General features: G+C 52.5%; 2 protein-coding genes across 8 annotated transcripts in view; one reads left to right on the forward strand and one right to left on the reverse strand.

The window, feature by feature from the left end:
- The window catches only part of RALGPS1 (Ral GEF with PH domain and SH3 binding motif 1), a 276,710-nt gene that overhangs the window by 142,535 nt on the left and 106,242 nt on the right, over window positions 1–27,933 (forward strand). The gene's annotated exons all lie outside the window — the stretch shown is intronic.
- ANGPTL2 (angiopoietin like 2) lies at window positions 274–19,578 on the reverse strand. The gene is made up of 4 exons (XM_047069764.1): window positions 18,747–19,578; window positions 5,138–5,331; window positions 3,164–3,434; window positions 274–769 (listed from the first exon to the last, which is right to left on the reverse strand). The coding sequence occupies exons 1-4, from the start codon at window positions 19,561–19,563 to the stop codon at window positions 570–572; spliced, it is 1,482 nt and encodes a 493-aa protein (XP_046925720.1). The 5' UTR covers window positions 19,564–19,578; the 3' UTR covers window positions 274–569.

Raw genomic sequence — 27,933 nt, forward strand, 5'->3', positions numbered from 1 at the left:
CACCAAGGGTTATTCTTTGAATTAGAGCTACATAGCCTGTGATCTGCTCTCAGATTCGAGTAACACCATGTGAATGCAGTGCTTTTCGCCGAAGAGCAAAGCTGTTGGTAACAACTTCAACATCTGAGAATTGAATGTCTGTGCATTTAGGTATATAACCAAACCTATATATGTGTCTAGATATAGTACACGTGGTATATATCTAAATGCATATATATGTGGTACACACACATGTGCATAAGCTCAGCTCATGCGTACGTATATTACGAAGGTATTTTGCAGTTGGGTTTTCATTGTAGGGATTTAATGTATTTAAAGAAGGACTTGTCTGTAGTTCTGTCCTGTGTGGAAACATGAGGGTCTGTCTGATGTGAAGAAAAGCAGTAGGGACAGAGAATACTGTATTGATTCCATTCCATCATCTGCCGCAGCGATCGGGTAAACAGAATCCGGCGGCCCCATCCTCCCGGCCCCAAGGTGAACTGGCGGGGAGTTGTTCCTGGTGCCGGGGCCAGCATGGCCGGGTCAGGCTCCTGGCAATGGCCGTGAGAGGTCAGGAGGGAGCTGGCTTAGTGGAAGGTGTTGGGGTTGGGCCGGATCATCATCACCACTTTCTTGAGCGAGTAGGACCCTCCTCGGAACTCAGCCCAGTAGACTCCATCCTGGTAGCGGCTCCGGTAATGGCCCCCACGGTACCAGACCCCGTTGAGGTTGGAGTGGGCACAGGCATTATACCACCAGCCTCCCTTCTGGTAGTGGGCACAGTTTCCTGCAGGAGACAAGGGAGGAGGTCACAGGGAGGAGGCAGTTGTATCCAAGGCTGCCATTTGTTTAGGGCCTTTAGCAGGGCCCTCTGGGAAGGTGGGGGAGAGGGCATTTGGAGCAGGAATGCTTGAGGGGTGGGCCAGGTCTCAGATTTGCTCCAACCTTTGAGGCTCGGCCTTGTGACCAGCAAACTCACCGGGCCACCGAATTGTCCTTGTGAAATGAGGGTAAGCGTGGTGCCTCCCGCACAGGACTGTGTGGTGATCGAAGGAGGGCGCATAGTTAAGCAGTTAGCCCGGGGCTTGGTGCAGAGGAAGCGCCCCAGGGAGGTTTGAATAGGAAGCAGAAATGACCTGGGGTGGGCGGGGGAGCGGCCAAAGTGTTCTGAGGAATTTTTTAAGAGTTGCAACTGTTGGATCAAGATTTTTATAGAATGACAAAGGAAGTGTTTAAGATGAAATGCTCCTCTGTTCCTCCCAGCCTGTATTCCAGCCAAGTATTTTTTTTTGATTTCACAAAAGAAAGATATTTTCATAAAACTTCTGGCACTATCATATCATGCTGGATTTTGCTGCCAAGGACAAGCAGTTCGGAACAACAGTGAAAGTGTGGGCAAGGTGCAAGCAGGCGTGCAGGGGCATCGGCCTTCTCAGGGAGGAAGCGGAAGAGGAGCTGCCAGCTGCTTGGGCTGCTCTTAGTTAAAAGAGAGGGTCCCCGGTTTCCTGAGCAGGCCTGAGAAGCGGACCCCCACTCAGAGGAAGGGCTGCCTCGGTCAGGTTTGTGGGCTGGCGCCCAGTGGGGCCGGTGGCCCTGCTCCCGCTGAGGCCTTGGGATGTGGTAAGGAGGCTGCAGGCTGGCCGAGGCAGAAAGCTCAGGGGAGAATGGGCTCAGGCACCCGCAGCCCCTGCAGCCCAGCCCAGAGTTTTCCTTGGGCTCTGTTAGGCCGTCACTCGAGGCTAGGGACCAAATGGCAGTGCTTGGGTTTGGAGAGCAGAGAGAGCCCTTGGCATGCCATAGCCAGCCTCCCGTGTGAGTGGAGGCCCCTCCTGAGCTTGATCTGCATGCCTCCAGGGACAAGGAGCTCACTTCCTTGCCAGCCACTGACGGTGCTGTTGCACAGGCCTGACGGTTTGGGTCATAGAACAGTCTTCTCCCTCCTATCCACGATGGCCCTCGAGATGCTGTAGCAGTCCCAGTGTCCCCAGAATCTGACTAGCTCCAAGGGTCCTCTTCCTGCCCTGCTCTTCTAGAAGCCTCTGTAACCCTGCCTAAGAAGGCATACTGTCTCGTCAGGGGCCCCTTCAGTGCCAGCCAGCAGGTGGAGGTAACTGCATGTCCCCCAGTGTTGTGAGAACAGCCTGCTGGAGTGTGGCTGCCATGGGGACCTAGAGTGAGGACCTCCCTCCTCAATATGTAGGTACAGAGCTTGCCTGAAAAATGCAAGTGGTTCCTGGGACCTTAAAGAGGAGGGAAGTGGCCTGCAGACCAGGGGGCAGGGAGGGGGCAGATTTGCCCAATGATAACAGACATCCTTGGTCTGGAGGTAGGGTTGGTCCCTCAGACAGGAGCAGTGCCTTGCTGGCTTTGCCAAGCAGCTGGGGTGCAGAGGCCCTCATCTCAGGAAACTGGGTGTGGGGCCTGGAGAGGCTTAACTGTGGGAGGTTGACATCTGGACTCAGGGCTGGATTGTATGTATGTGTGTCTCTTAGAATATTCTGGGTTTTTTTTCCCCCTTGTTTTTTATTTAATAAAGGCTTCCTAGTAAAGACCTGGCTTTGAGGCATATGACCCTGGACAAATCACTTCATGTCTCCTACCTGGTTTCCTCTTAATAGCTCCCTTACTACACTGTGTTAATAACACACGCTAATAATAGTAACCACAAAGACCGCCCACTTGGATCGAGCCCTCTTTGCCACGTCTGAGACAAAGCACTTGAGGTACATCCTCTAACCTTCTCACCACCCTGCAAGGCAGGCATTGTCCTTATTTCCCGATGTGGAAGCGAGGCCCGGAGAGATTAGTAAGCAGCATGCCCAAAGACACATGACTGGTAGGAGGCAGGGCCAGCATTATTACCCAGAGTCCGTGGAGAGTGTGGCCTGAACACCTGGTGCCTCGGGCAGAGAGGTGATGTGAAGGCTTGGCCCTGAGTGGCCCACAAATGTGTAATTTGTACACCTCTTTGCCGTTCCCTTTTTGTTAATGCTCCTCTGACCCACCTTTGTGAAGGGGGTCTGTGGGCAGTGGGCAGAGGAGTGGGTTTTCAGGGAGTAGCAACAGGGTCAGCCTTCTGGGCTCTGGGACCTTCCTCTCCTCAGGCTGTGACTCAGAAGCTCTGGCTTTGACCGACCTCTTTGCCCTGGCCTGCACCTGGGTTTGACTGTATGGGTCCTACCTGTGTAGACGTCATGGTCTCTGTCCAGGGTGGTGAACTGCTTGCCGTTATGCCAAGTAAAGGAGTCACCAGCATTGCCATGGTAGCGCCCCAGCCTCAGCTTGTAATACTCGCTCTCGGGCTCCAGGCGGAAGCTGGCATATTCTGCAAAGACTTTGCGGCCAGACCAGTCCTCCATGGTCACCAGCAGTTTGTAGTTGCCTTGGTTCGTCAGCCAGTAGATGTTCTCCAGGCCTAGCCAGTACTCGCCATCAATGTTCCCAAACCCTTGCTGGGGAAAACGGAGGAGAGCATTAGTGAGGGATACGTAGTGTCCTCAGCCAGCAGGGCCCCACTCTTGGATGCTCAGCCTTGGGCAGAGGAGATCAGAAATGGGCAGAGCATAAGGCAGGCCTGGGTTCAAATCCCCACCTCTGCACTTGGCTGTGACTTGATGAATCGCTTTTCCTGTCTGAGCCTCAATCACGCATCATTCAAGACTACTGAAAGAGTGCCTACTGTGTGCTAGGCATTGTGTGAACATGGGGGACACTGTGTTACCTTTACTACAGGGTTGTTGTAGGAACACACCTAATGTGGTAAACCGAGAGCCTAACACACAGTAGGCAGGCGACAGGAGTTCCTCGGACGGATCCTGACCACCTCTGAGCTTCACCGTCCCTCTCTGGGAATGAGATGTGTGTGAGGGTCTCGTGTAAACTCTAATGCACCAGACTGGTATGAGCTGTGACAAACACATGCTACATCTGCCCGGGCTCCCTTCTGGGTTTAAAATCGGCGGTTTTATTATTGTTTTTACGCTGAATTTAAGGAGTCATCAGCCAGGTAGTGGCCACTCAAAGTCTTAAGAATGGATGGGCTCGCTAATGATACTGATAGTATTCAGTGAGCCTTCCAGTGTATTGGCACTGTTCTCAGGACTTTACGTAGGTTATGTTATTAATCCTTGTGCCAACTCTAAGAGCTAGGTCCACAGAGGCCCAGGGTCAGAGAGAGCCTGAGGGTGACTCGGGATCTGAAGCAGGCACCCAGTCTTAACAACTGTGTTCTCGCGCCCCTGAGAAAAAGAATATGGGCAGGAGGAGGAAGGGGTGAAGGAGTGGATCTTCAGAAAGCAGAGGAGAAAGAGAAGAAAACAGCGACACGGGCTGGGCAGGAGGTGGGCTGGGAGCAACCAGGACAGGAAGGGGCCACGCGAAGCCACGCACAGGCGTCATGGCCAGGGTCGTTCATAAGCTTTGGTGTCAGAGGCCTGGACTCGCTGCTGTGTGCAGCCCCGAGCAGGTTGTTTCACCTTTTCATCTGTAAACCGGGGCCACACCAGGATCTTCCTCCCGGGGCTCGTGTGAGACTAAAGCAGGTAACAGTTGGAAGCACTTGGCATGGTGCCTGGCACGTGGCGGTGGCATTTGGTGAACTGAGCTCCTTTTGCCACCTTCGGCACCACCCCTGTCATCTGCCAGACGTATGGCTGAGCCCAGTGGCCTTTCCTACCACTGGGTGGGCATTCAGCTTCCTGGGAATTCGGGCCTAGTGTTCCCGTGTTTCCCAGTAGCAGGGCCTGGGGACCTGCCCCTTCTGGGCTGCGAGACCGGGTCTTCCCGCAAGGAAGCCCCAGCTGGGAAAAGGATGCTCCCTATACCCAGACGGGGATGAGGGGCCACCCCCTAGCAGCATTTCTAAAGTCCCCCCATGTCCACGGGCCTTTTGTGGTCTGTCCCTAACTCGTATCTTGTAGCAGTTGCCAGCGGCAGGCAGGGAAGGGGCTGCTGGTCCTCACCACCCCTGGTGGGTTTGCAAAAATGACCTCGTCAGTGTCTTCCTCACCTCACGTGTGTATTGCACGGGGCCACCAAGGCCTCGACAGGTCAGCATGCACCTTGCCTCCAAGTGGCCCTCTCACCGGCTGGTCAGGCCTCTTGGGGTGGCCCGGTTGCTCTCACCGACAGCACAGACAGGGCCCGGGGTTCTCACCTTGTATGTCTCCCAGTTCCTGAAGAAGTTGACGGAGCCGTCCAGGCGCCTCTGGATGACGGTCCAGCCCCCAGGGTCGTGCCTCTGGTCACACCACACCTGCATGAGGCGGTTGGTGTTCTCTGGCTTCACCAGGTAGATGGAGCTGGTGTCGTGGCCATCCTCCAAGGCCTGCAAACAGTCTCTCCACGGGCCTGGGGATACAGATGTGTGCACGTCAGAGACCTCCCTGTTGCCTGGCCATGGAGTCACATTTTCACGTGCCTCTCACCCCAGGCCGCACTCCAAAGCAAGCACAACCTCAGGCAGGCCTCCAGCTGGGAGCCACAGGCCAGCAGTGAGAGGGGACTGATTTTAGTTTCTGTAAGTTCAGGAAATAACGTGATGTAAAGGCAAGAGCCTGGGGCTAGGGGTCAGGGTGCCTGGATTCCCAGACCACTTTTAGCTCTGACTCCCTCACGTGGTGATTTGGGCAAGCATCCTTACTTCTGCAAACCCTCAGTTTCCCTGGTTTGTAGAAGGGAGATCATATTTACCTCTCTCAAGGTTGTGAGGATTGCTGAGATCCTTTGTGTGGAGTTCCTGGAGTGCTTTATCTTTTAGCTGGTGGTATTGTGAAAAGAGAGATGTGCCTACCAAAATGCAGCAGTGTGGAGCACTGCTCGGGCTCGGTCGGCCTCACCCCAGGCAGAGAGACGGGTGACTGCCCTCCTGAGTCCCGTGGGCTGAGGTTGGCCCACGTCACCTCAGTCCCGACTCCACTCTTGCCTTTTCTGTGACAGTGCTCAGGGACAGTTGCAGTCTTTAGTGAGGAACTTCCGTGGGGTCACAGTGCCCAAGCAGTGTCCGGAATTTGGCCACGTGGCCAGAGGTGTCAGGATATTTCTGAGATTCAGACACTAGCCTCCAAACAGCTTTTTGGGGGGGGACCAGTCCCATTCAGCCCAATATGCGTATTTTCCAAAGGAAGCTCATTTAGGGCCAGATGCTCAGAGCATTCTGAGGTCACTGTGCTGTAAGCAGGTCCACGGACTTAAAGGATGGTGTCCAGGATACCTTCCGGTCCATGGCTTTCTTCTGGAACTGAGACCAGATGAGTTTTGTGTTTTTCTGGGACTTCACTGAGCTTGGGCAGCCCAGTCAGAAGGAACAGGTGCCGTGAGGGGTCTGAGGAGCCACCGTAGGCTTTTCACCACCCCACCCCCACCTCCCCTAGTGGTCTCCTGGATGTCGGTCACACCAGCAAGGAGGTTGAAACTGGGGTCACCAAGGTCCAAAGAAGCTGGGTTCTTCCTTGTTGATCTCAGGAACCTTCAGAAGTTTGTTTCAAGACCTAATCATTGAACTACAGATTTTAAAGTAAATAAAATTGCCACAGTTTGCTTCAGCTTCTCTTCAAAATAGTCCTCAAACCAAGAATTGTTAAGACCAAAAGTGCTAAGGAAATTTCCTCTCATTCTCTGAATGTGTGTGTTTATTCTAACAACTATTTGCTGAGCCCCCGCCCTCGCAGGTGCTGTGCCGGGTAGTGGAAGCCTAGGGCAGGGTTCAGGGCGGCTCTGATACCCAGCAAGGGGAGAGCTGACCTTACCAGCCTCTCTCAACTTGAACTCCTGTGCATTCCTGTCCTTTCCCTTCTGCGTGTCAGGGAGGGGCATCGGCGGAAGGTGTACTCGGCTTTTCCTGCATAGATCTAACTTCTCAAGATTCCTTCCTGGTTAGACTTGGGCTTGGTTAGTCTACACGTGATAGTTAAATGAGAAAAATTTGGCGGGTTTGTTGTTGTTGTTGTTGTTTTTCTGGATGGTTCAGGTGGGCTTTTCCTGAGTCCTTGTACTGTGTTCGAGCCTCCCCACCCGGAGCCTGACGGGGAAGGGCAGGGGCGGTCTTGCTCACCCCTCCCCACCCCTAGTGCCTGATCTTGCGCCTCAAAGAGGGGGGGTCGCTCTTGGTGCTTCCTGCTGACAGGTAATCCTCCAGGGAGAGCTTCTCACCATTTACCTGTTCACCAACCTTCTCCGCCCCAACGGACGGGGCGGGACCCTAAGCACTGGCCAGGCAGATGCTTCCCTCTTTGCCTTGTGCGTCTTCTGTCTTGGAGAAGGGGAGGCCAGACCTCCAGAAAGAGCATTCAGGAAAAATAAAAAGGTTTTGCTCGTGTTCAGCTCCCAGCCCCAGGGACCAGGGCAGAGAATAAGGAGGCTGTCCCCGACCGCAGAGCGCACAGTGGCCGTGGGAGGGCCCCCAGCGCTTTCCCAGGTCAGAAGCACAGGAGAGGCTCTGGGAATGTCTAATGGGAATGCTGGTGACAGAGGTCCAGCAGAGGCCTGGAAAACACCCCCCAAAACAAGCAGCCAGCCCTGTTACTGCAGGGCCTCCCCGGGGCTCCGGTGGGGCTCTCAGAGGGACGGTCTTGGTTTACAGGAGGCACTCCGTCAGGAGAGGCTTCGAAGGCCACTGGGAGAGTGGCAGGTGGGTCTCCCAGCTCCCAGCCTGAGCTGCTTTTGTGGGTGCCGCCCATGCTTTCAGCTTCACCTTTGACATTTCTACAGAGGGCTCTTTTTAAAAGGCAAGTGTTTTAAAGTGCGAGGTAACTTGTCGTCACCCACTGGACAGGTGAGGAGATTGGAGCATGGGGTCATTAGGTGCCACCCCTGAGGTTGGTGGCTTATATGGCAGATCCAGTGTCTGAGCCCAAGTGGCCTGGGTGGTCCAGAGCCCAAGTCTAAAGCTCTTTTCTTTTTCCCCAACCAGAGTGAACTCCAGGGTGGGGGGCCCAGGCTGACATATCTGTGTCCCTAGGACTATTACGAATCTTTGCCAGTCAGCCAGGTTTAAAAAAATAAACATTTACACTTCTTCTTTGTCAAGGTATTAATACCTTTTCAAAGTTTTTATTGAAGATTTGTTTTTCTTCTTTGCTTACCTTTTGGTGTCCTTCGCCTATTTTCATCTATTTTAGTATCTTTTATGATGTAGAATTTCCTTTTTTTTTTTTTTAAGGCAAATCTGGCAGTTTTTTCCTTTAAGCCTTTCCAGAATCATGGAGTAGGAATAAACTAGTAAAGAGGTGTTTCGTATTTTCTGCTGTTAAAAAAAAAAAAAAATCTGCGTGTCTCCTGCACACTGCACTTGGCCTGAGTCTCAGGACCCGTCAGCTTCCATCAGTAACCACATTTCCAGACCAGTTTCCCTCCGAAACCCTCGCAGAGCCCTAGCAAACCGCCTGCACTGAAACACGCTCCCTTTTCTCCCATGAAAGGCACCAGTGGCAAAGGTCAGAAACCTAAATGATGGACGAAAAGGAGTCAGAAAAAATACTCAGCATTGGAAAACTGGCAGCAGTAATATGATCAGGGAGCAGAAAATGGCAGCAGGACTACCATGTGGCTCTGTTCAAATGGCCGATTCAAATGAGAAACCTGTAACGGATACAAATACAGGAGTCAGGAGCCCTCAGCTCAAATCTTGGTGACTCCATTGCCTCGCACTGTGTCCTTGGAAAGTTCCTTGAGCCTCAGTTTCTACTTCTGTAAACAGGGGTAACAAAGCCACCTGTTCTGGGGGCCTCGCAAACACAAGAGCACCCAGCGCGAGGCCAGCCAGGGCAGGTGCCGCTCGGGGCTCTCTCTCCTTCTTTCCTCTGCTGGATGAAAGCTGATGGTTTTGAAATTGTCCACTCCCCACCTCCCCACAGCCACATACACACAAACAAGTAACTGTATTCGCTTTTGAATTTCCAAGACTAAAATGTACAGTGATTTACTGGTAGATGTTTTCTACAGAGCACATTTTAGAAGTCACAGCTTCAGTGGAGAAGCCCCCAAAGACACACCGAAATGAAGAATGGAAATCCTTTTTGTCAATGAAACTGCGTTTTCAGTGTGCAGTGGGCAGGGCTCTCCCCCTGGAACAGTGCAAAGTGCCCAGGCGGTATTTCGCTTGGCTCCTCTTCTGAAAGGGCAGCGTTGCCCAGAGCGTCAGGCCAACACTAACTCAGCAGCACCACGGCTCTGAGCGGAGTAGCGCCCGACCTCATCTCTATAAAGACCATATTTACACTCTCAGCAGAGCTGTAGCCAGAACGTTCCACGTGAAGGGAAGTGCAGTCACCATGGCCAAGCTGAGCCTGCGTGGTTCCTTAGAGAAGCAACACAGGGTGTGGAAAAGCACACAGGACCTGGAATCGGGAGGCCTCAGGAAGAAGGGATATTGGCGATGGGAACACAAAGTATGCAGGTCTTGGGCCCCCAAACCTCAGTGTCAAACCCGGTGAGGGTTGGAGGTGATCAGGTTTGAGTCCCCTCACTGCTTCCTTCTTCCTGTCTGGGGTTCTTACACATCAGAAGCATAGCCTCCTAGGAAACCAGGAACCACTTCTTGATAGCTGATCCCATGCTCAGTATGCCCGATGAAGCGCCTTTCTGGTAAAGCTGGGCTAGAGCCTGCAGCCCGGCCAGACCTAAGTGTAACTGCCTAACCCCAGTTTCCCCTCTGGGTTGGGGGCAGACCAGCTCAGCCTGACCTGCCCACTCATGTCCCTTTGGAGAAATGGGTTACCAACTGCATCAGCTGTCAGTGCAGTCACCCCTCCTGCTAGGGAAAGATGGCCCCGTGAATATCTGACCAAGCCCACTGGCAGCACGTTGCAGGCCTGGAGCTAAGAAGTGGGTAGACAGTGATGCCTCTTCTCCCCGGCTGCTCCGGAGGCCTGCAGAGAGGAGCAGAGTCCCTCCTGGCCATCAGCTGGACTAGACCATGTGGCTGGCCAGCAGCCTGACTGGCCTCTTTGACCCATAAGCCCAAGTCTCAGGACTTGACCACCTGAGGCTGTGCAGAGGCCCTGTGGCCTGTGGGAAATGTTCTAGGAATGTTTTAGTTCGTAGGAAGGCGCCGGGGAGAGGCTTCTGTGATAGTACTGAGACGCGCTGCTTTTTCGTGAGAACAGTATGCTGTTTTCAATTATTCTCACCGATGATCTGTCTCCAAAAAGTCTTTGTGCCACTCCCTGAAACATTTTTCTAACAGGAGAACTGACTAGTTGTTGAAATTGGATCTAGAATTTCCTATCCAAATTAATCCATCTGAGAGCCAAGGCACGTGGACTGCTTAGGTGTGAGTCTTGCCCTGGCCAGCGTCAGGACTCGCCAGGCGTCCTGGGTGAAGGGCAGGAGAGCAGACACCCGGAGAGGGGGTCGGTGAGGAAGAATGACATGGGCTGCTTGAGCCTTATTTATCCAGAAGGCTTGGATAGATAATATTTTGGTCGTGAACGTATGTATTCCATGTCAGTCACCACTTTTTCACTGAACCGGAGTACGAAACAATAACCTAAACACAGGAACAGCTGGTGTGTTCGCAGAGGCACCTGAAGTTCCTGTAGGGCCTCAGAGCTGACGTCACGGGTGTCATTGCTGGTGCTGCCGGGGAAAGGGTCCAAACGCGCGTGCCCGCCGTGGAGGCCGCTGTAGTCCGCAGATGACGGGCACGGTGCCTGGGGCTGACGAGCTTTTCAGGAGTTTATGAAAGTATTTGAGGCCTAAAAAAAATTTATTGGCTCTAAAATATGAAAACTGCAAAATCAAAGTTTATAAGTATGTAATTAAATTTCTACGAAGTGGGACATCTTGTCAAGTTCGTTAATTGTTAAATTTAGTCTTCATAAAAATGTTATTACTTTTGAAAACAATTTGTAGGTTAGATTTTCCTCACTTCCCAAGAATTCCTGAACATGCCTGATGTTTGCCGAGAAATCAGAGCCAGCCATAAATTAATTGTGTTACTCTTGGCCAAATAATTTCAAAGAGCAAAATTTAAAAAATCCGTTCAAAATTTTTACAGTGAAAGTTCTATTAGATGTGGGAGGTGGGTGTGTTTCAGCGGATGTGATACACGGGGAGACTTCCCATGTAAGAGCTCCCGGAGCCCTCGAAGAGCATAAAGGGGTCCTGTTTCTGCCTGTCTGACCTCAGGGTAAACAGACTTGGCAGCATTCCTTCCCAAAGGACACTTTCAAAAGCATTGTGCCCACTCCTGGGTTTCCATCAGTACCCTTGGGCAGGAGGAGAAAGATGGGCTTTAAAGCAATTTAAAAGGGAAAAGAGGTTCGCCCTGGAGGGGCTGTGGTGGGCTCACTGTATGCAGAGCTGAGCCACACACTGTGGCTCCCAAGACTGGTCGGGGTGAAGCCCGGAGTTCCTTGGGTTCAGTGGTTCAGTGGCACCCAAGGCTGCCCCGGGGCAGGGATGTCACTGGACGCAGAGGCGGGCAGCATTCTGAGCCTCCCTGGATATAGCGATGAGAGTGAGCAAGCATCTCTCAGTCCAGAGGTCGACGGTGCTGTTTTGCAGGCACATCGTGGAAGAGCTGATCAGACCCGTGACGGCAACCCACAGGTACCGGGCAGGTGGTGTTCAAGCGGTCTGCCAACCTATTAACCCTTTCCAAGACAGGGAATCAGCTTATGGGCTTGTGCTTACAGAACCTGTGTTGGCCTTCACTGATCACCTTTTAATTTTCCAAATGCTCACGAACCCCTCTCTCTGATCTTTTTTATAATTTTACTGGGGTTTAAGCTAATTGTTCCAGATTTTCTAGTATTTCATCCTTTCTCTTTCTGAAAAGAGGGCATTTGCCCAGCACCAAGCCTGTTCTTCGTGATTTCTGGATGATGGGGGGCAGTGATTCTGAGTGCTTATCTGCTGTGCCCTCAGCCTCCTCATCTCCTCCTCCAGGAGGTCCTCCCCAGCCCCAGAAGAGCTACTTAATCCTCCTCGGGGTTCCCATGATGCCTTATGATATATCTATTTGTCTATCTGTCTATCTATCTATCTATCTATCTATCTATCTACTGGAAGAGAATAAGAATGATGACTGCCATGTACCTGGAGCCTTTTGCCGGCCAGGTGCTTTACCCGGGCTTTCATTTCCTCCTCACAAGCCTCTCCAACAGGGAGGGAACTAAGTCCCAGGGAGACTGCACGTCTGGAAAGAGGAGGCTCTAGGGTTAGAACTCACGTCTGCCTTCTGGGCCTGTTTCTCCCTGCTGCAGCGTGCTGAGTCTGTGTCACCGTGCTAGGATTGCTTGGGGTCCCGTCATCTCATCGGTCTCTGGGATCCTTTCGGGTGGGGGCCTCATCAGGGGCGTGATCGAGTGTCCATCTTGCCAGCACTTAAGGGTCCCTTAGTGCCCCGCGTGCCTTCCCCCATCTCTTCTCCTTTCTTCACCACCGTGAGCCACGTTCTCTTTGTCATCTTCCTTCTGTTCTTCCCACTTTGAGAATCAGTGATCAGTCTGGGAACATCTGGGAACAGGAGCCCCCCAGCAGAGGGTCATCAGGATCCAAACCAAAACCTGGGAACGTGTGGACGGTCTGTCGTAGGAAGTCCGCCCGTTGTATCTGGGATACTGCCAGACGATTGGATTTCTGCTCTTTTGGAGGTTACTCTGGACAGACCCCCTAAGACATCTTAATTTCAACAGTTAGAGGGGTTTTTTTGGTTTGTTTTTTTAAAAAAATATTAGTCATTTAAACTAAAATTTTCTTTTTCTTAGCAAAATTTCTCTGTATACACTGTGATTCTAACTTAAATTACTGTATTAAAAATCTGCTAAAGGAAAATCACTTATTCATTTGAAAAAAAGAAAAGCATTACATAAAAGCATTCCAGGTCCTGTGGTTCCACTGGCTCATCTTGAGGTACAAAGCCAGGATCGTCAGGCTTCCTTTTTTAAGGCGCTCCTCCTCAAGAGTCATCCCAGGGGTAGCTGAAGTTGAGACATTACTTTTACAGCACACGTTCAACACGCCTAACCACCTTCGTTTTAGACACCATTGAGTACGATGCTAACGTGATTCTGCTTTATCAATCTCTTTTTTCCTGGGGGAGCATCTCAGGGTAATGATACAGTCCACTGCACAAATTCACCCCAGCGATCCATCTATGTGGCTTGGAGCTGGCTGCAGATACCCAAGCGCCAGGATTTTCCAGATGGCTTTTAGTCTGCCAAGTGCCAAACTGTTGGGATTTCTAGGCCACAGATGCCAGATCACCACTTTTAATAGTAACAAGTTGATAGTTCATCCCGTGGGGCTGTAAAGAGACCGAGCCTGTATGTAGCTGAATGTCTTCCTTGGAAAACACCCGAGTAAGGCAGGGAGAGCTTGCCATCACACTCGAGGCTCTCTGTGATCCATTCCCCGAGGTATCCGAGGAGAAAAGAGAAAGCAGAGCCAGAAGGAAGATGACCCACCTTGAACTCCAGTGGCTTTTGTTTATGAAGAAGCTAGCAAAGAATGCTCTTTGAAATATCACTGGATTGCGTAGTTTGTAATGAATTTGAGAATCTTACTTTGTTCAGCAATAACATTTCAGGAACAAGACAGCATAGTGCAGTGAAAACAGCACAAGCCCTGGCGGCAAGAGACCTGGGTTGGGTTTTCCGTCAGCTTTGGAAAACTGAAAGGCAGAGCTGGTGGTGGCTACGGTCACCCTCCCGTCCTCACAATTCCCAGGTGCCTCTCCAAGTCCCTACAGAGCTTCAGGCTTGGAAGCCCAGTCGCTGGAGCTGGTCTGCACATGGGACCAACAGCTTTTCACCTGGAATGACAATTGCTTGACCTCCAGAAAGAATGGAAGCTACAGTGTAATCTATCTTGTTCTCTATTTTAAATCCACAATCGATAACATACGTATTTCCTACCTCACAGGGGGAAGTAAAATATAGGAGGGAAAATCCACCTGGGAAAACACTTGTTCGAGTTGTCTGTGCCTACCCGGCCATAGAGCATCTGGTGGGGGGAACGGGTGGTCTCTGTGTTAGCAGTGAAACAATGTGGTTGCCACCTAATGTGGCCCCAAGAACAGATCACCTCTGCTGATTTTTATGTATTTAACGTATTTAAAGAAATCAGGACTTCCGATTTTGCTGTACGTTGAAATGCTGAGTAGAAATAAACCCAGAAAATGTGTCCAGATTCAGTACAAATTAAATCAGATTTATCTGCAGCTTCAGTTGGGTCCATTTACTGGAAGTCGGGCGCATATTAGGTTTTCTGTGGGAGAGCTCAGTTGTTTTACACATTCTGCAGTGTGATGCTAACTCAGTTCCGCTTTATCTTTTTTTTTTTTTTTTTTTTAATCTCAGGGTTATGATACAGTCTACTACCTAAATTCACCCACAACAGTCCATTTGTACGACTGGGGAGCTAGCCACACATGATTGGTTGGGTTGGTCTCTCCTATACCTGAATAAGGGGACGGCATGATAGTGATGAGTTTGCAGTGACGCTGTCTTGTGTTGTTAGAACCGTAAGAGTCCTTATAGCAAATCCACCAACTCTGTTCCCAGGGCTCTTTTAGAAGGAGGTGCTTGGAACCTAGTACATAGAATAGTGATGGAGGGTCACATCCCAGGTAGCAGGCACTTGGGGCCAATTCAAGCGTTTATACAGTGATTTTCACACCAGTTCCCCTCCAGCCTTTCCGTGGAAACGTGCGGTATCCCAGAATGCTTAAGACAGACTCAGGTTTGAGTCTTGGCTGAGCCACTCCCTAGCGGTGTAGTCTTGGCTGAGCTACTTACTCTCTCTGAACCTCAACATCCTGGAAGCTATGCGTCCAGAGACCGATCTTAATTCTGCCAGTGAAAGGCTCTGGGTTGATGAGGCCCCTAATGAGCTCTAATCTTTTCTGATTTTGTGGTCTCCTCTTGATCCCTTGAGAAGCAACCTGAGCTGATGATGTTCTCAGGAGAGAAAGCAGCTAGAAATGCCTACACCTTTTGGTTTTTAAGGATTTGTTTCAGGCAGGGCCTTGCTGTGGCAGCTGGTGCTAACACTGCCTGTCCTCCTGTGACCAGTCTCGAGGGCGGGTGCCGTGGCAGGAGGACTGGCATGTGCCCGGCTGTGCCCGCACAGAGCCGAGGGACAGTGTCCCAGGCCTCCTGGACCATTTGGGGAGAAGGCCAGCACTGAGGCTCCATCCTCTCTGTTCCCGTGCCTTTTCATGACCCTGGCAGTATTCCTCTATGGCGGACCTGAGTGATGAGTGCGTGCGTGTACGTGTGTTTATGTGTCCAGGGCACACACGTGGAGAAGGAGGTCAGGGGATGTGTGAGTGTTAGAAAGTGGAGAGGACAAGAGGAAGGGTGGACAGCAACAGCCGGCCCACCAGGAGACAGGGCCACAGGGAGGGCCGTTTGGCATAGGCCTCATCAAAGCATCATCCTTACTGAGATGCCCCAGGTCTGGCCAGACCTGAGGGAGGCAGGACAGAACCCCAGTGAGACACCAGGGAAGCCAGGAGCTGCCTGGGCCTCCCTCCCTCAGGCTCTCCGTGGCCTGGGCCTGGCCCGGGGCCAGGCTGTTACTGTCTGGCTGGGAACAAGCTGGTGAGTGCGGCTCCAAATAAGCGGCCTTGGCTCCCTCAGTCCCCAGGGGAAGGGTGAGCTGTGGGCTGAGTGACCCAGACAATGAGGAGAAGAGAGGATGGCTCTGAGGTTATGGGATGAAAGGTTCAGAAGCTGCCAAGTCTTGCACGCAAAGGTGTTTCTGGCCCAGTGCTATCCTTGGGAACAAAGGACCTCATGGGTGAGAGCACAGAAGAAGGTTTTGTCTTCCAGGCGCAGAACCTGCCCTGGAGCTCTCAGAACAGTACTGATAAGAGCTCCCTGCTGATTGGCTGAGAGGCCATTGCCTTTTCCTCCGGGTGTCATCCAGCCCCAGGAAACTACTGGGCCCTCCCTGCCCATTCAGCTTCCACAGGTCTGGCTGATGACATCTGGAGTGGGGAGGTGGGTCACAGGGAATCTGTTACCAACAATCACTACCAACATTTGGGAGGGCTTTTTTTTTTTTTTTTTTTTTTTAGAGATAAATTGTGTCCACATGAAGTCACTGCCATTCCCTCCCATGAAGGTGTGCTTCCTTAAGTGGGAGAGAAAGTGGGTTTTGGGGTGTGTGCAGGGGCCTTGGAATGCACACAGACCATGATGGACTGTGAACGTGAAGAAGCAGGGGGTCCAGACCATTTGAGGTGCCCAGAGTAGGACCATGGTCCCAGGACTTTGCACAGACTCATCTCCATCAGGGACTGACTAGTAACTCCATTGTCCAACTCCTCGGTCCACCTGGTAGACTCTTCCAGATCATTCACGGAAGTCCCACCTCTGTCCACCTTTTCCCTTCTACTCCAGGCAGACTCAGTCACGCGTGCTACCTTAGTGTCCCCATAGCCCCTCCTTCACCACTCTGCAGGGCACTTAGCACACCATGGTATCACCACAGTGACTGCATAGCCCATGATTTTCGCTGCATTCCTGATTTCAGGTACCTTGTTGTGTTGGTCCCATCAGTTCTTACAACGTTCTGGTAATTTTGGCCTCGATAGATGCTCCCCCCAGAGAAATCCTTTGTCAGATCTGATGTGCCCATCTCGGGGGGATGGAACTGAGAGGACAGAGGAACTGAGAGGGACTGGATACATCCCAGTACATTCACACATCTTCCACCTCCTCCAGACTGAGTTCCTGGAGGTTGGCACTGTAGCTTTTACCAACTCCCCGAAGCCCGGTGCTGTGACCGGCACAGAGTAGGGGCACCTCCACTTTTGGCTGCCCCAGGTGACATAATATCACATGCCTGATTGCATTGAGTTTCCCCAACAACCCTGCTGTGTCATAACTCCTGCCCCCATTTTCCAGAGGAGAAAATTACAGCTCAGGAGAGTGAAGTAATTTTCTCACAAGCAGACCACTAATAAGAGGTGGATGCAAAGCTAGGTCTTTCTTTCTACACTCTTATTTATCCCTCTCAGCTCAGTTCAAGCTCAGGAATGCCCTGAAATCATGGATTCAGAAACCAGAGATGCTTAGGCAAGAGGAGGTCTGTTGGGTAACCATTGAGGTCAGCCAGGCTCACATCACGAGTGTAACATTCAACTGAGCCTTCATTTGGTGCCCAAAGGCACGTTTTACCCTCTGGGCGTTCTATCAAGACATATTAGCACGCTCTGCCCGCTCTTTCAGAGCTTCTGATTTAAAACAGACATGTGTACAGAGGAACCAGTCATCTGCTGTAGAAAGCCAGTGCTAAAAAGGGACTGTTTGTTTATTTCTATCTCCTTGCTTTAAGATAAAGAGACCAAAACGGAAGGAAACCCAGAGCTACCAAGTACTGAGACTTTCCATGGGCCCAGCACCATGCCAGACACATTTTTTTTTTTCCCAGTATTTCATCTAATCTTTGGGTAGGCATTATTTTAATCTATCCCTAATTGACAGATTGAAACAGAGGAAACGGAGGCTCTGAGGGGCAAGGTGACTGGTCTGATGTCCCAGAGCTAACCAGTGTTGGAGTCAGAATTTGAATCTAGGTCAGTCTCTTCAGAACTTACGTTCTCAACCTGCAAACACAGCAGAGGGCTTTCTTGCGCAGTGCTGCAGGCAGGTGCTCCCGGCCACGGGCCTGCACAGTGTTGCCCTTGTCTTTTGCATGGGCCACCCCCTTCTGGAATTAGCAAGAAGCTGCTCTTCCCAGTACTGGTGGTTATTTTCAGAAGTGTGAAATAAGTGTAAAACAGGATACTTTCAGTAAAAATATCTCCCTGCTTGTATAATGAAGTGGTACCCAAATCACTGACTTGGAGCAGATAAGTGGTTAGTTTCGGCAAAGATGAATCCAGTTCTCATCTGACAGCCCATCTGGAAGGCTCATACAGTCCTGGATGGATGTGAGGCTGCGCTTCAGGGGGCTGGGCTTGTGCTCCCCCCAGACTCTCCGAGCACAGAGGAGTCAGCCCTAGATTTAAAGTGACAAGGCCTGAATTCCAATCCAGCCTGAGCAGGCTAAGCCTGTGAGCAAGTTACTTATCTTTTCAGTTAACCTTCCACAAGGAGCTTCAGGGGTTAGTGATACAATCAAGATCCATGGAAATACCCAACGCTGGTACCTCGGTCAAGCTTTCAAGCTTGCAAACGTACCAAGTCACCACGTTTGTCCCCCATCACCATATTCTGAAAATTACCGTATTTAAGATGAAACATGTATTTAAGAGTATACGGAATGGTCACTGAAAATCCTAGACAGCAGCAGACTCTAGGAAGTGTATGGAAAGTACTCCTTCCCATCCCCTAGCCCCTATGACGTGTTTATCATACCTTTGCCGTGATAACACGTTCTTTTCCTTTGACTGCTGGTTTCTTTGGTGAGCATTTATCAGCTGCCAGTTCTCTGCCAGGCACAGCACAAGAGCTTACAGGAGAGACATCCTGTTGCCAACACAGAGCATCTAACACAGAGCCCCGGAAACTACGGGCCTGGGGCTCTTGCCCGTCAGAAGCCAGAGAACGTTTGTTCTCTTCTGAGACTCTCCCGGTTTCCTGGTTCTACCTTGGAGCATCCGTCTAAGGCACACTGCCCCCACCCCCCGCCCCCACCCCCCCAGGCTGCCACGGCTTGGCCCGAGGGATCGCTGGGGGATTGCGCAAGTCTGTTGGCCCGGCTTCAACTTGCCGTGGCTTTTCCCCCACTTGTGGTCTCGGCCAAGGGAAGCCTGGCGCCTGGCTCTGAGGCCCAGATGGTGCGGGCTCCCTCACGGAAGGACTTACCCGACGGCTTGTCTGTGGAGGACGGGAGGCTGGTGAGGGTAGGCATGGTGGGCAGGGGGGGAGGCAGCACCTTCAGGTTCTGGTCGCTCTGGATCTCGTTGGTAGAGATCTGGTTGATGATGCGATTGTAGGGGGACGGCTGGTAGACCCGGGGTGGGGTGACGGGGGGCGGCTGGGGCATGGGCCTGGCCGCGGGCACCCGCTGGCAGTGCTCCTCGAGCTGCGCGATGATCTCGGACTGGTTGTGGGCCAGCGTGGCCAGGTGCTGGTACTTGTGCTCCAGGTCCTTGTACTTGCTGGCCAGCTGCAGCATGTCGGCCGTCTGGTTGAGGATCCTGTTCTCCAGCTGGGAGAGCTCCAGCGCGTTGTCCCGCTTGCGGATGATCTCGTGCAGGAGCTGCATGTAGAGCTGCGTGACCCGCGAGTTCATGTTGCGGCTCTCCTTGCGCAGCAGCTTCACCTCGCTCACGATGCCGCCGTCCACCTCCACCAGCTGCTGCAGCGTCTCGATCTGCCGCTTCTGCTTGAGCAGCTCGCTGTTGAGCAGCTCCAGCTCCTGCTTGTGCACCCGGTTCTCCAGGAGCACCTCGGGCTCCTTGGAGTTGACGCAGATGGCGCCCGTGACCCGCTGCTGGGGCACGATGAAGGTGTAGGTGCACTTGTCCGAAGACTCGCCGGCCCGCTTGTACCTGTTCAGGTAAATGAACTCGCCGGGCGAGCCCTCCTCGGCGCCCTCCAAGCCTTCCTTCTGGCCTGCCGCTGCTCCCACGGCAGCCAGCAGTCCCAGCCACCAGTATGTCATGCACAGCGGCCTCATGGTCCTTGCAAAATGGTGGTTCCTCTTGGCGAACGGAGCCTGTGAAAACCTGAAAGTAAACAGAAGGGAGATTCAGTAACGGTGCTGTCACTGCCAGCGGCCTGTGCCATAAATGAGCTCAGCCTTCTCGCCAGGCAGATCTTTCCAAAAATGTAGCTTCAGGAGGCAGCCCTTCTGGAAGCAGCAGAAGGAGACAGGCAGGTCTCAGCAGAGGTCGAGGGGAAATGGGAGGGGACCAGGGCATCTGGAGGCAGGAGGCCACAGCCCTGCCACTCCCAGAGCCAGCCCCAAAGCCCAGCCCCGTCGCTGAGCTCCTGACCCGAGCCTGAACACCACCTGAAGGCAGCTCCCAGCTGGGGCAGGGAGGCAGAGGAAAGCTTGTCCGATCTCCCTTCTCTGCCCCACGCTACCCAGGCCATCACATCTCCCCGTTCTACGTGTTCCTAACCCCTGGGCTTTCCCTGGGTAGCACGCGTCACAGTCGTGGTGAATAGGAGTTCTTTGTGATCTCCTCTGCCGGACTCCACACTCCATGAGGGCAGGTGCTGGGTCTGATTCCATCCTGTGTCCCCAGGATGCTGCACTAAGCAGGCTTTCAGCAAATATTTGTTAAATGAACGAATCACTGGACGCGGTATGGAATGTGTTCAGTTGGTAGTGGACGGTGTCAATGGAAGGATGTGTCCAGCCGCATGGCTTGGGTCTGTGTGTTAGCCAAGCTACTGAGTCCAAACAGGAACAAACAACTGAGCTCTTCTAAATCCAAATATTTGTGATAGCCAGTAACGGCAAGGTCCCGGCCACTGCGACGTGATTAAAGCAGGCGGAAGCGGAAAACAGACGTGTGTGTCCAGATTTGTTTCAGTTCTGCTCTTGGACCATTCGTCCCTTCACTAGATAGCCATCAGACGTCTCTGGGGTGCCAGGCAGCATGCTGGCTGCTGGACGGACGGCCACAAACAGGCCAGAGGCAGCCCTGCCCTCACAGGGCTTATGCCCCGTGGCACAGTCCCTGGAGAGCCGCGGAGCAGCATAGCATCCGCTGTGAAAGGGTAGAGCAGGGAACTGACCTAATCGGAGGATTCAAGAAAGCTTCCCTGAGAAAGTGACCTTTACGCTGACCCTCGGGGGATGAGCAGGATTTGGCCAGGCCGAGAGGGAGGGGACGGACGTGCACAGATCCCTCCCCTCGCCTGCTCAAGGACAGTGCTCCAGCAGCAATCCCCCACCTCTCCTGCATGATCGCATTTTTCCTATAATCATGCTCTTGTTTCTCTCAACTTAAAGAAAACCCGTCCTCTCTTGACCTCACATCCCCTCTCCGGCTCCAGTTCCATTTCTCTGCTCCCCTTGTAAAAAGCAAAACCCTCTAAGGAGTTGTCTGTACCCAGTTTCCAGAAAGTCCCTGTCTTCTCTTTCTCTCTTGAGCCCACTCCCATCGGGCCCGGCCCCTCCCCTCCACTCTACGTGCTCTGGACAGGATCACCAGCGTCCTCAATTGCCAAGCCCGGTGACCAGGTCTTGGTGCTCATTATGACTTGCCTCTCCGCACTGGGTGACATGGTCGGTCGCTCCCTTTTTAGACTCCTTTCCCAATGGTCACCCTTTCCTCCTCTTTCACTGGCTGCCCCTTCTGTCTCTTTTCTTCTTCATCCTCTTGTTCCTGTCCTGGGGGACTCAGAGCTCAGGCCTCAGACCTCTTGTTTACCTCGGTGATCTCATCCGGTCTTGTGGCTTCCAGGCACTGCTAACTCCCACATTTATTTCTTCAGCCCAGACCTCCCCCTTTGACTCCAGACGCATCCATCCAACTGCTCCTTTGACATTTCCACTTGACTGTTTACTAGGCCTCTCAAACTTAACTTGTCCTGAAGTGAACTGGCATCCCCATACCTCCATCTGGCGTGTTCACCTGCCATGTTCTCCGATGTTGGTAAATGGCAACTCCGTTCTCCTGGTTGCTCATCCCAGCAACCTTGAAGTCATCCTTGACTCCTTTCCTTCTTTCATACTCCACCTACATCTAATCACCACCAGCTTGTAATAGCAATATCCAGGGCATATTCTCAGTATCCTGCTGCTGCCCCCCACCTCCCCTATACCCGGGCACAACCCACCTTCACCTCTCACCTGGACCGACCTGGTCTGCTGCTGGACCTGCCCCTGCCCTTGCTTCTTGCAGTTTATCTTCAACCCAGCAGCCAGAGTGATCCTTTAAAAAAAAAAAAGAAAGGAAGGAAGAAAGAAAAGTCTGATCTTGGGGCACCTAGCTGGCTCAGTTGGGTTAAATGTCCAGCTCTTGATTTCAGTTCAGGTCACGATCTCGCGGTTCATGGGATTGAGCGCTGTGTCGGATTCCATGCTGCCAGCACAGAGCCTGCTTGGGATTCTCTCTCTCCTTCTCTCTCTGCCCCTACCCCGCTCATGCTTGTGCTCTCTCTCTCTCAAAATAAATAAATAAACTTAAAAAAAAAGTCCAATCTTCTACTCAAAATCCTCTGGGAGACCCTCATCTTGGAAAAAAGCTTAGATAGTCTCTCAGGCTCTCCCAACCTGGCCCCCCTCCCTCCCTGACCTCATCTCTGACTCCCCTCATCCTTGGTCATGCCGCTGTAGCTACCTCGGCCTCCTCGGCGGTCCTTATGCTCTCCAAGCACACTTGTGACTCAGGACCTTTGTACACTGTTCCCTGTGTGGAACACTCTTACCCCTCTTTCCTCATTGCTCATTCCCTCACCTCTTTCAGGTCTTTGCTGAGATGTCACCTTCCCAGGGAGGCCTTCCCTGCTTATTTAACATTGTGACTTCACCACCTTCCCCTCCAGAGTCCTCATCACCAGTAGACATCGAACATTTCCCTACCGCACCCCGTGAACGGAGCCGTCACGAGGGCAGGGTGTTGTGTGCTCCACTCGCGGTGCCAAACACCTGACCTGGAATATGTAGGCACTCAATAAATATTTGTGGACCGAATGAAAAGGCACACCTGCCAGCAGTTGCCACATAGTGAGGAGGGCGATGGGGAGGCGGAGCCAGGGGAGCCCATGCAGGTGGCTGCCAGAGGGGACACCACCTGCACAGGAGGAGGCCGTTCATATTTATCGATAACACCCATAGGATCTGTTTACTGAGTGCTCGCTGTGTACCCGCTCCTGCTCAAAGCATTTACAAGCATTTTCTACTTTAATGAATTCTTGCAAGGTAGATACTGTTAAGATTCTGTTGTTATTTCCATTTTACAGATGAGGAAACTGAGACTCAGAGAGGCTAAGTGACTTCCCTAGGAGCACACAGCTGGAAGGGGGCAGAACCGGGGATAATTGGAGGGGTCAGGAAAGCTTCCCTGATCTGATCTCATGTATTCAAGCCTTCAAACTCTCCCTGAGTGCACAGAAACGTACTTAATCCAGTCTTTAGTAGTAAAAGACAAAACAAACAAACAAAGTGTTAGCATCACCACTTTCTGACTTCACATTAATTTATGCTAAAACCAGCATGACACAGAACCTGAAGGTTTTGTCTTCCCCTGGCCCTTCTGGGGCTTCTCTGGTGAGCAGCCCAGGTTCAGGGTCCACCTTGTGCCAGCTGGTGCGCCGTTACAAAACAGACCCTGAGCTCCCCAGAGCCACTTGGAACTATTTTCTGCTTGAATGAGAAAGTCTAAGCGTGGTTCCGGGGCCAGTTCGGGCCTTCGGACCAGGCAGAGAAAGGTGTTCGGCAGCCTCTGCTGTGGGTTGGGCTACGTAAGGTAGGGCTGCAGTGACGTTAGTGGAAACCAGGGTAAGTTTGTGAGTGTTTGCCTGGTTTCCAAAGCGCTCCGGCTGCTCCTGCACCAGCCCACGGCCACTCCCGGCCCAGAACAATGGCGAGGAGCCGCACCACAGGCTGGGGCGGGCAGGCCGGGACTGCCTTCCCACGGGCCGCTCACCTGAGGCAGCTGCTAGTGCCGGTGCTGATGCTGGTGAGGGCCTCTGCCTTGGCCAGGAAACCTCCAGGGACACGGGGAGGCAACCTGGCTCCAGGAAAGGGTTGGCTTCCCAACCTTCCCAGGCCTCAAGACCTGGCAGGGTGTCACTGTTTATCACTGAGGCCTGGCCCCTCCCACATGTGGGCTCTCAGAGCTTCTCCAGCAAAACCTGTGCCCTTGGGCTTGAGATCCTAAAGGCTGAGCCTCTTCTACGAGATGGGGGTGATCCAGCCCACCTTGCACACTACATAAGGGACATAGAAACGCTACCTCAACTAGAGATGGGAATAACACGATAGTGTGGCGGACAGCAGGGCCGGACTCAGTGAGGAGCGCCGACCATCCCCCGCCCAGGAGATAGCACAGTTGATTACTCGGCTTCTCAGAGGAGGAAGTTGTACCTGTCACAGGAGCTGGGCCCTGAGCAGGAGGCGTGTCTGGCCTCCCCTCTCAGCCCCGAAGCCGCCCTCTGGTGAGACTGGGTCCTGGCTGTCTTGCTATCTGTCCCAGGATCTCACGTGATGCTGGGCAGGAGTGGAGAAGCAAGAGACGGGCAAGCTGCCTTTACACAGCATTTCTTGTGCTTGTTCAGTTGAAAAGAGCACCACATTTGATCATTAACACTCACACAGGTTTTCAGGTTCACAAGGCCCTTTCCATACACATTGTCCCATTCAGCCATCCCAACATTCAGAGCTAGTGACTTGAGTCATACCATTTTGAGGGTGAGGAAATTACAGCTCGAGAAGCTGTCTGGTATCTTTCTCAAGATGGCACTGCCAGGGGTGCCACCACGGGTGAAGTTCACGATTCTGGGGGTTCCTGTCACTTTTCCATGGGGTCTGGGTTTGGCATGAGTGGCCTGGGCCCAGTCAGTGGGTTAGAGAAGGAACAGGGTGCCGGGCTGTGTCCCTGACATACGCTGCCACGGACGATCTACTGAGGTGGTTGTCCCGCCCCACTTCCCTTTTGTAAATGGGGACACTGAATCCCAGACAGGCTAAGTGACTTTCCCAGGAGCATAGGGCAGATAAGAGCCGGAACTGACCCAGCTGAGAGCTCGGGTCAGCCTGACACCAAGGGCTGTACTCTTTGCACTGCCCTTGGCTTTGGAGTCATTTGTTTTCCTTTAAGATTCTAACGCCCCTCTCCAGTGTTTCTGCTGCTTTGGCGGTTCTTAATGGGCAGTAATGAGTGTGTTTACTTTTGCTTTCCTGATATTTATTCAACTAATTGCACCCCAAGAGAAATAAGCCTCCCCAGCATTCCAGCCATCTTCGGCCGGGAGAAGGACTCTGTTCCAATCAAAGTGGTGCTCCTCACTTTCTTCCTATGACCAACAAAGAAAAGCAACTCCCAACTATTTTCCTTGGCTTCAAAATGAAAATAAAAACGATCCTTAAAATTGCTTTTCCACATTGTATTGTGAGGAGTTTCCATTATGTACGGGTTTCCCTCCCCACAAGTGGAGCTGGTGTGACTGAGCCACGTGACGGCCCCTGCACACTGGGAGGCGGCCTCCCCAAGGCTTGGGTCCCACCCAGCCTCCAGTGGGCAGCCCCGAGCGTCCCTGCTTGGCCTGGTGCGGTGGGGCCACACACCGTGTGTCCACGTCCCACTCGGCACCGCGGCACTGCAGCCCAGGCATGGGGCCACTTTGTGGGAAGAATCATTTTTAAAAGATGGAGCTCTGTGTCCTTCCCTGCAGCAGAAGCTGGTGGCCCGGGGGTTAGGAATGAGAAAAGTTCAAACACTAAGGATAATAACTACAGTCAGTTGTCACTATGACTCAAGCGTTTTATATACATGATCTTACTTAATCCTCCCAACAACCTCAGGAGGGAAGGCCTGTTATTTCAGGGCTGCCATGCCTGGTGGCCCAGGTTGTGCACTATGCAACTGTAGGGAGCACAGCTTACATTCACGGTCTTTGTCGTTTTGGATATTTATATTACAGCCATTTTCTAATTCCCACAAAGATGCTTTTAAGACTAACGGCAGAGCTGACAATTATCCCCATTTGCAGGTGAGGAAAACTATTGAGAGTCTAAGACCATGAGTCATTTTGCCTATAGTCACAGAATTACTAAGTAGCAGAGCCAGTAACAGAACCCTAAAATATGCCATGCTGAATATATGGAAAGAAAAGTGCCGGAGTGACAGGACACTGAAAAGAATTGCTCTCTGACCCCTGCAGGCAAGGGGAGAACAGGAGAGCTCTTGGGATCCCCAGGACTGCCAGCCCCAGGGAAACCTCCAGATTCAAGCCAGCTCTCAGGGTGGTGCCTCATGATCAGTCCAGGCTGTAGTGCTATGTGAAGGGGTCACAGAACCTACCTCTCCCTCTGTCGCCAGCCCTGACCCCTCGTTCTGTGATCACGGAGGGCCAAATAGTCCAGGCCAGAGGCCCTGCAGGAGGCCTGAGAAGTGGGCCTCTGCCAAGGCAGTATAGGAGTCTGGAGTTGCCGCCTGGCCCCAAGTGTGCCCGGCTGGCCCCTGACGCCTGGCTTTGGGGAAGCTGGGAACCTGAGCTTTGCTCGAGTGAGTCTGATGGACCTGAGCACGAATTGTGATTGTTAAGGCAACATCAGGACAGAGAGGAAAAAATCAAAACTTCAGAGTTGACGGTTTTTCCTACGAAAGCTCATTGAGATGTGTGGTGTGCCGGTGGGGAGGTACCCAAACCAACTGGTAACCCGGGATGTGGGAGGGATCCAGATAAAGGAAAATTCCAGAAGAAAGGACCCCAGAGGCTCCTGCTGACCACCTGACCAAAGGCATAGATAATAACACCCCTTGTTTGTTTGTGGTAAACTCACCAGGTGCCCAGTGTGCCCTTTCTCATTGGCGCTTACAGCCCTATGCACAAGGTTGGCCCCACTTGAGGCCTGTTATCTTATGGAATTATTGATAGCACCCCCTTTTACTTTCAAAAGTGTCCTAATTGGGTACCAAACTATATGGTCCCCTTACACCCAGAAGAAAAGAATCAACATCTGCATTTTGCAGTAGAGTAAATCCAGATCTAGAAAGGTCAGGTCACCTGTCTAAGGTCCCTTGAAATCAATACCACGACTGGGATTCAGCTGTCAGCTGCAATATCCACGCCCCCACTTCCATCAAGATTGTTTCCCCAGCCAGTATGAACAAAAGGTGCCTGTCTGCTTCATGGCCAGGATGCAGATTGCTTCTTAGTCACTGGACTGAATCAGTAGAAAATGGCTTTCAGGTCAGTACAAGGGGGAGTTTTGTTGGATGTTAGAAACCGCTTCCTGACTATTCAAGTGGCGAGGCCCCCAAACGGGCATCTAGGGATGAGCAGTGGTGTCCTCACCTTAGGAAACCTGAAGGGACTGTGCGTCACTTGTCCTAGGTGATTCACTGCCAGCCCTGGGGGCCAGGGAGGGAACAGCCACATCTCCAACTGCCGTCTCCTCCCAGCCCAGGATCCTGTGATTCATTTCCCACCAGAAGCCCATGTGGGCACCCAAGGAGTCTGGAGCCAGTTCCCAGACCCTGCCAGCTCAGCTCTCATAAGACCTTCAAATGAGCCATTTGTTCACCCATCCATCCTTCTGTCCTTGAGCCTTCCCCGCCAGCCAGTCATCATGTGCTGCTACAGCCTGGGTCCAGCCCTGTCTTGGGTGGCGGGAACACAGGCATGGGCCAGGGAAGCAGAGAGTGTCAGATCGGAGAGATTTTCCCGGAAGAGAGCAGTGGGGGGCTCTCATGGTCCTGTCACTGGTGAGCTGCTGGCTCCAGGGAAGGGCTGAGTTCATGGAGAGGCGGGTTGTGGTCATGCCGTGAGATCATAGGGCAGGAGGGGATGTGGTTTAGGCCACGGGGAGCTGGTTGCCTTTGCCGGGGGGACAAGGATGCTGCTGTTGCTTTTTCATGGTGCATTATTTGGGAGCCATTTTGAGATTCCCCCAAAGCCCGCGCACCAAGCCCTTTGTGCCAGGAGCCCCGGCCAACGGAGCAGAGGCGGGGAAGGTCTGCAGAAGCCATCTCAGAGCCCGGCTTCTGAGTTGGCTGCTGCATTTCCGGCGTGTGCTCTGGAGCCTTGGAACCGGGGGAACGTCAGACGAAAGGAAGAAGCCAGAGACTGGGGCAGACAGCGCTGCCCCCGGGGTGGCTTCCTGGGAACTTTGGGCCTTGCCTGGAGCTACTCTTCTAGGCCAGGCTGAGTGGTTGGCACCTAAGGCCGCCTTGGCCTGTTGGCATGGGCTCATCCCTTGAGACCTGGGACAAGCACATTTTGTGCCTGTCTCACAGATCCCAGTGACTCTGTAAGTTACAGCCTACATTTACTCTCATGTCACAGACAGAGAGACAAAGGTAAAGGACAAAGTCACTTGCCCGGGGCCACAGAGCTACCAAGTGGTAAGGCTGGGCTCAGAACC

This window comes from Lynx rufus, unplaced genomic scaffold (assembly GCF_022079265.1).
Source record: "Lynx rufus isolate CCGP_SWC_20201006 ecotype Redwood Valley unplaced genomic scaffold, mLynRuf1.p SCAF_10, whole genome shotgun sequence".
Classification (NCBI taxonomy): Eukaryota; Metazoa; Chordata; class Mammalia; order Carnivora; family Felidae; genus Lynx; species Lynx rufus.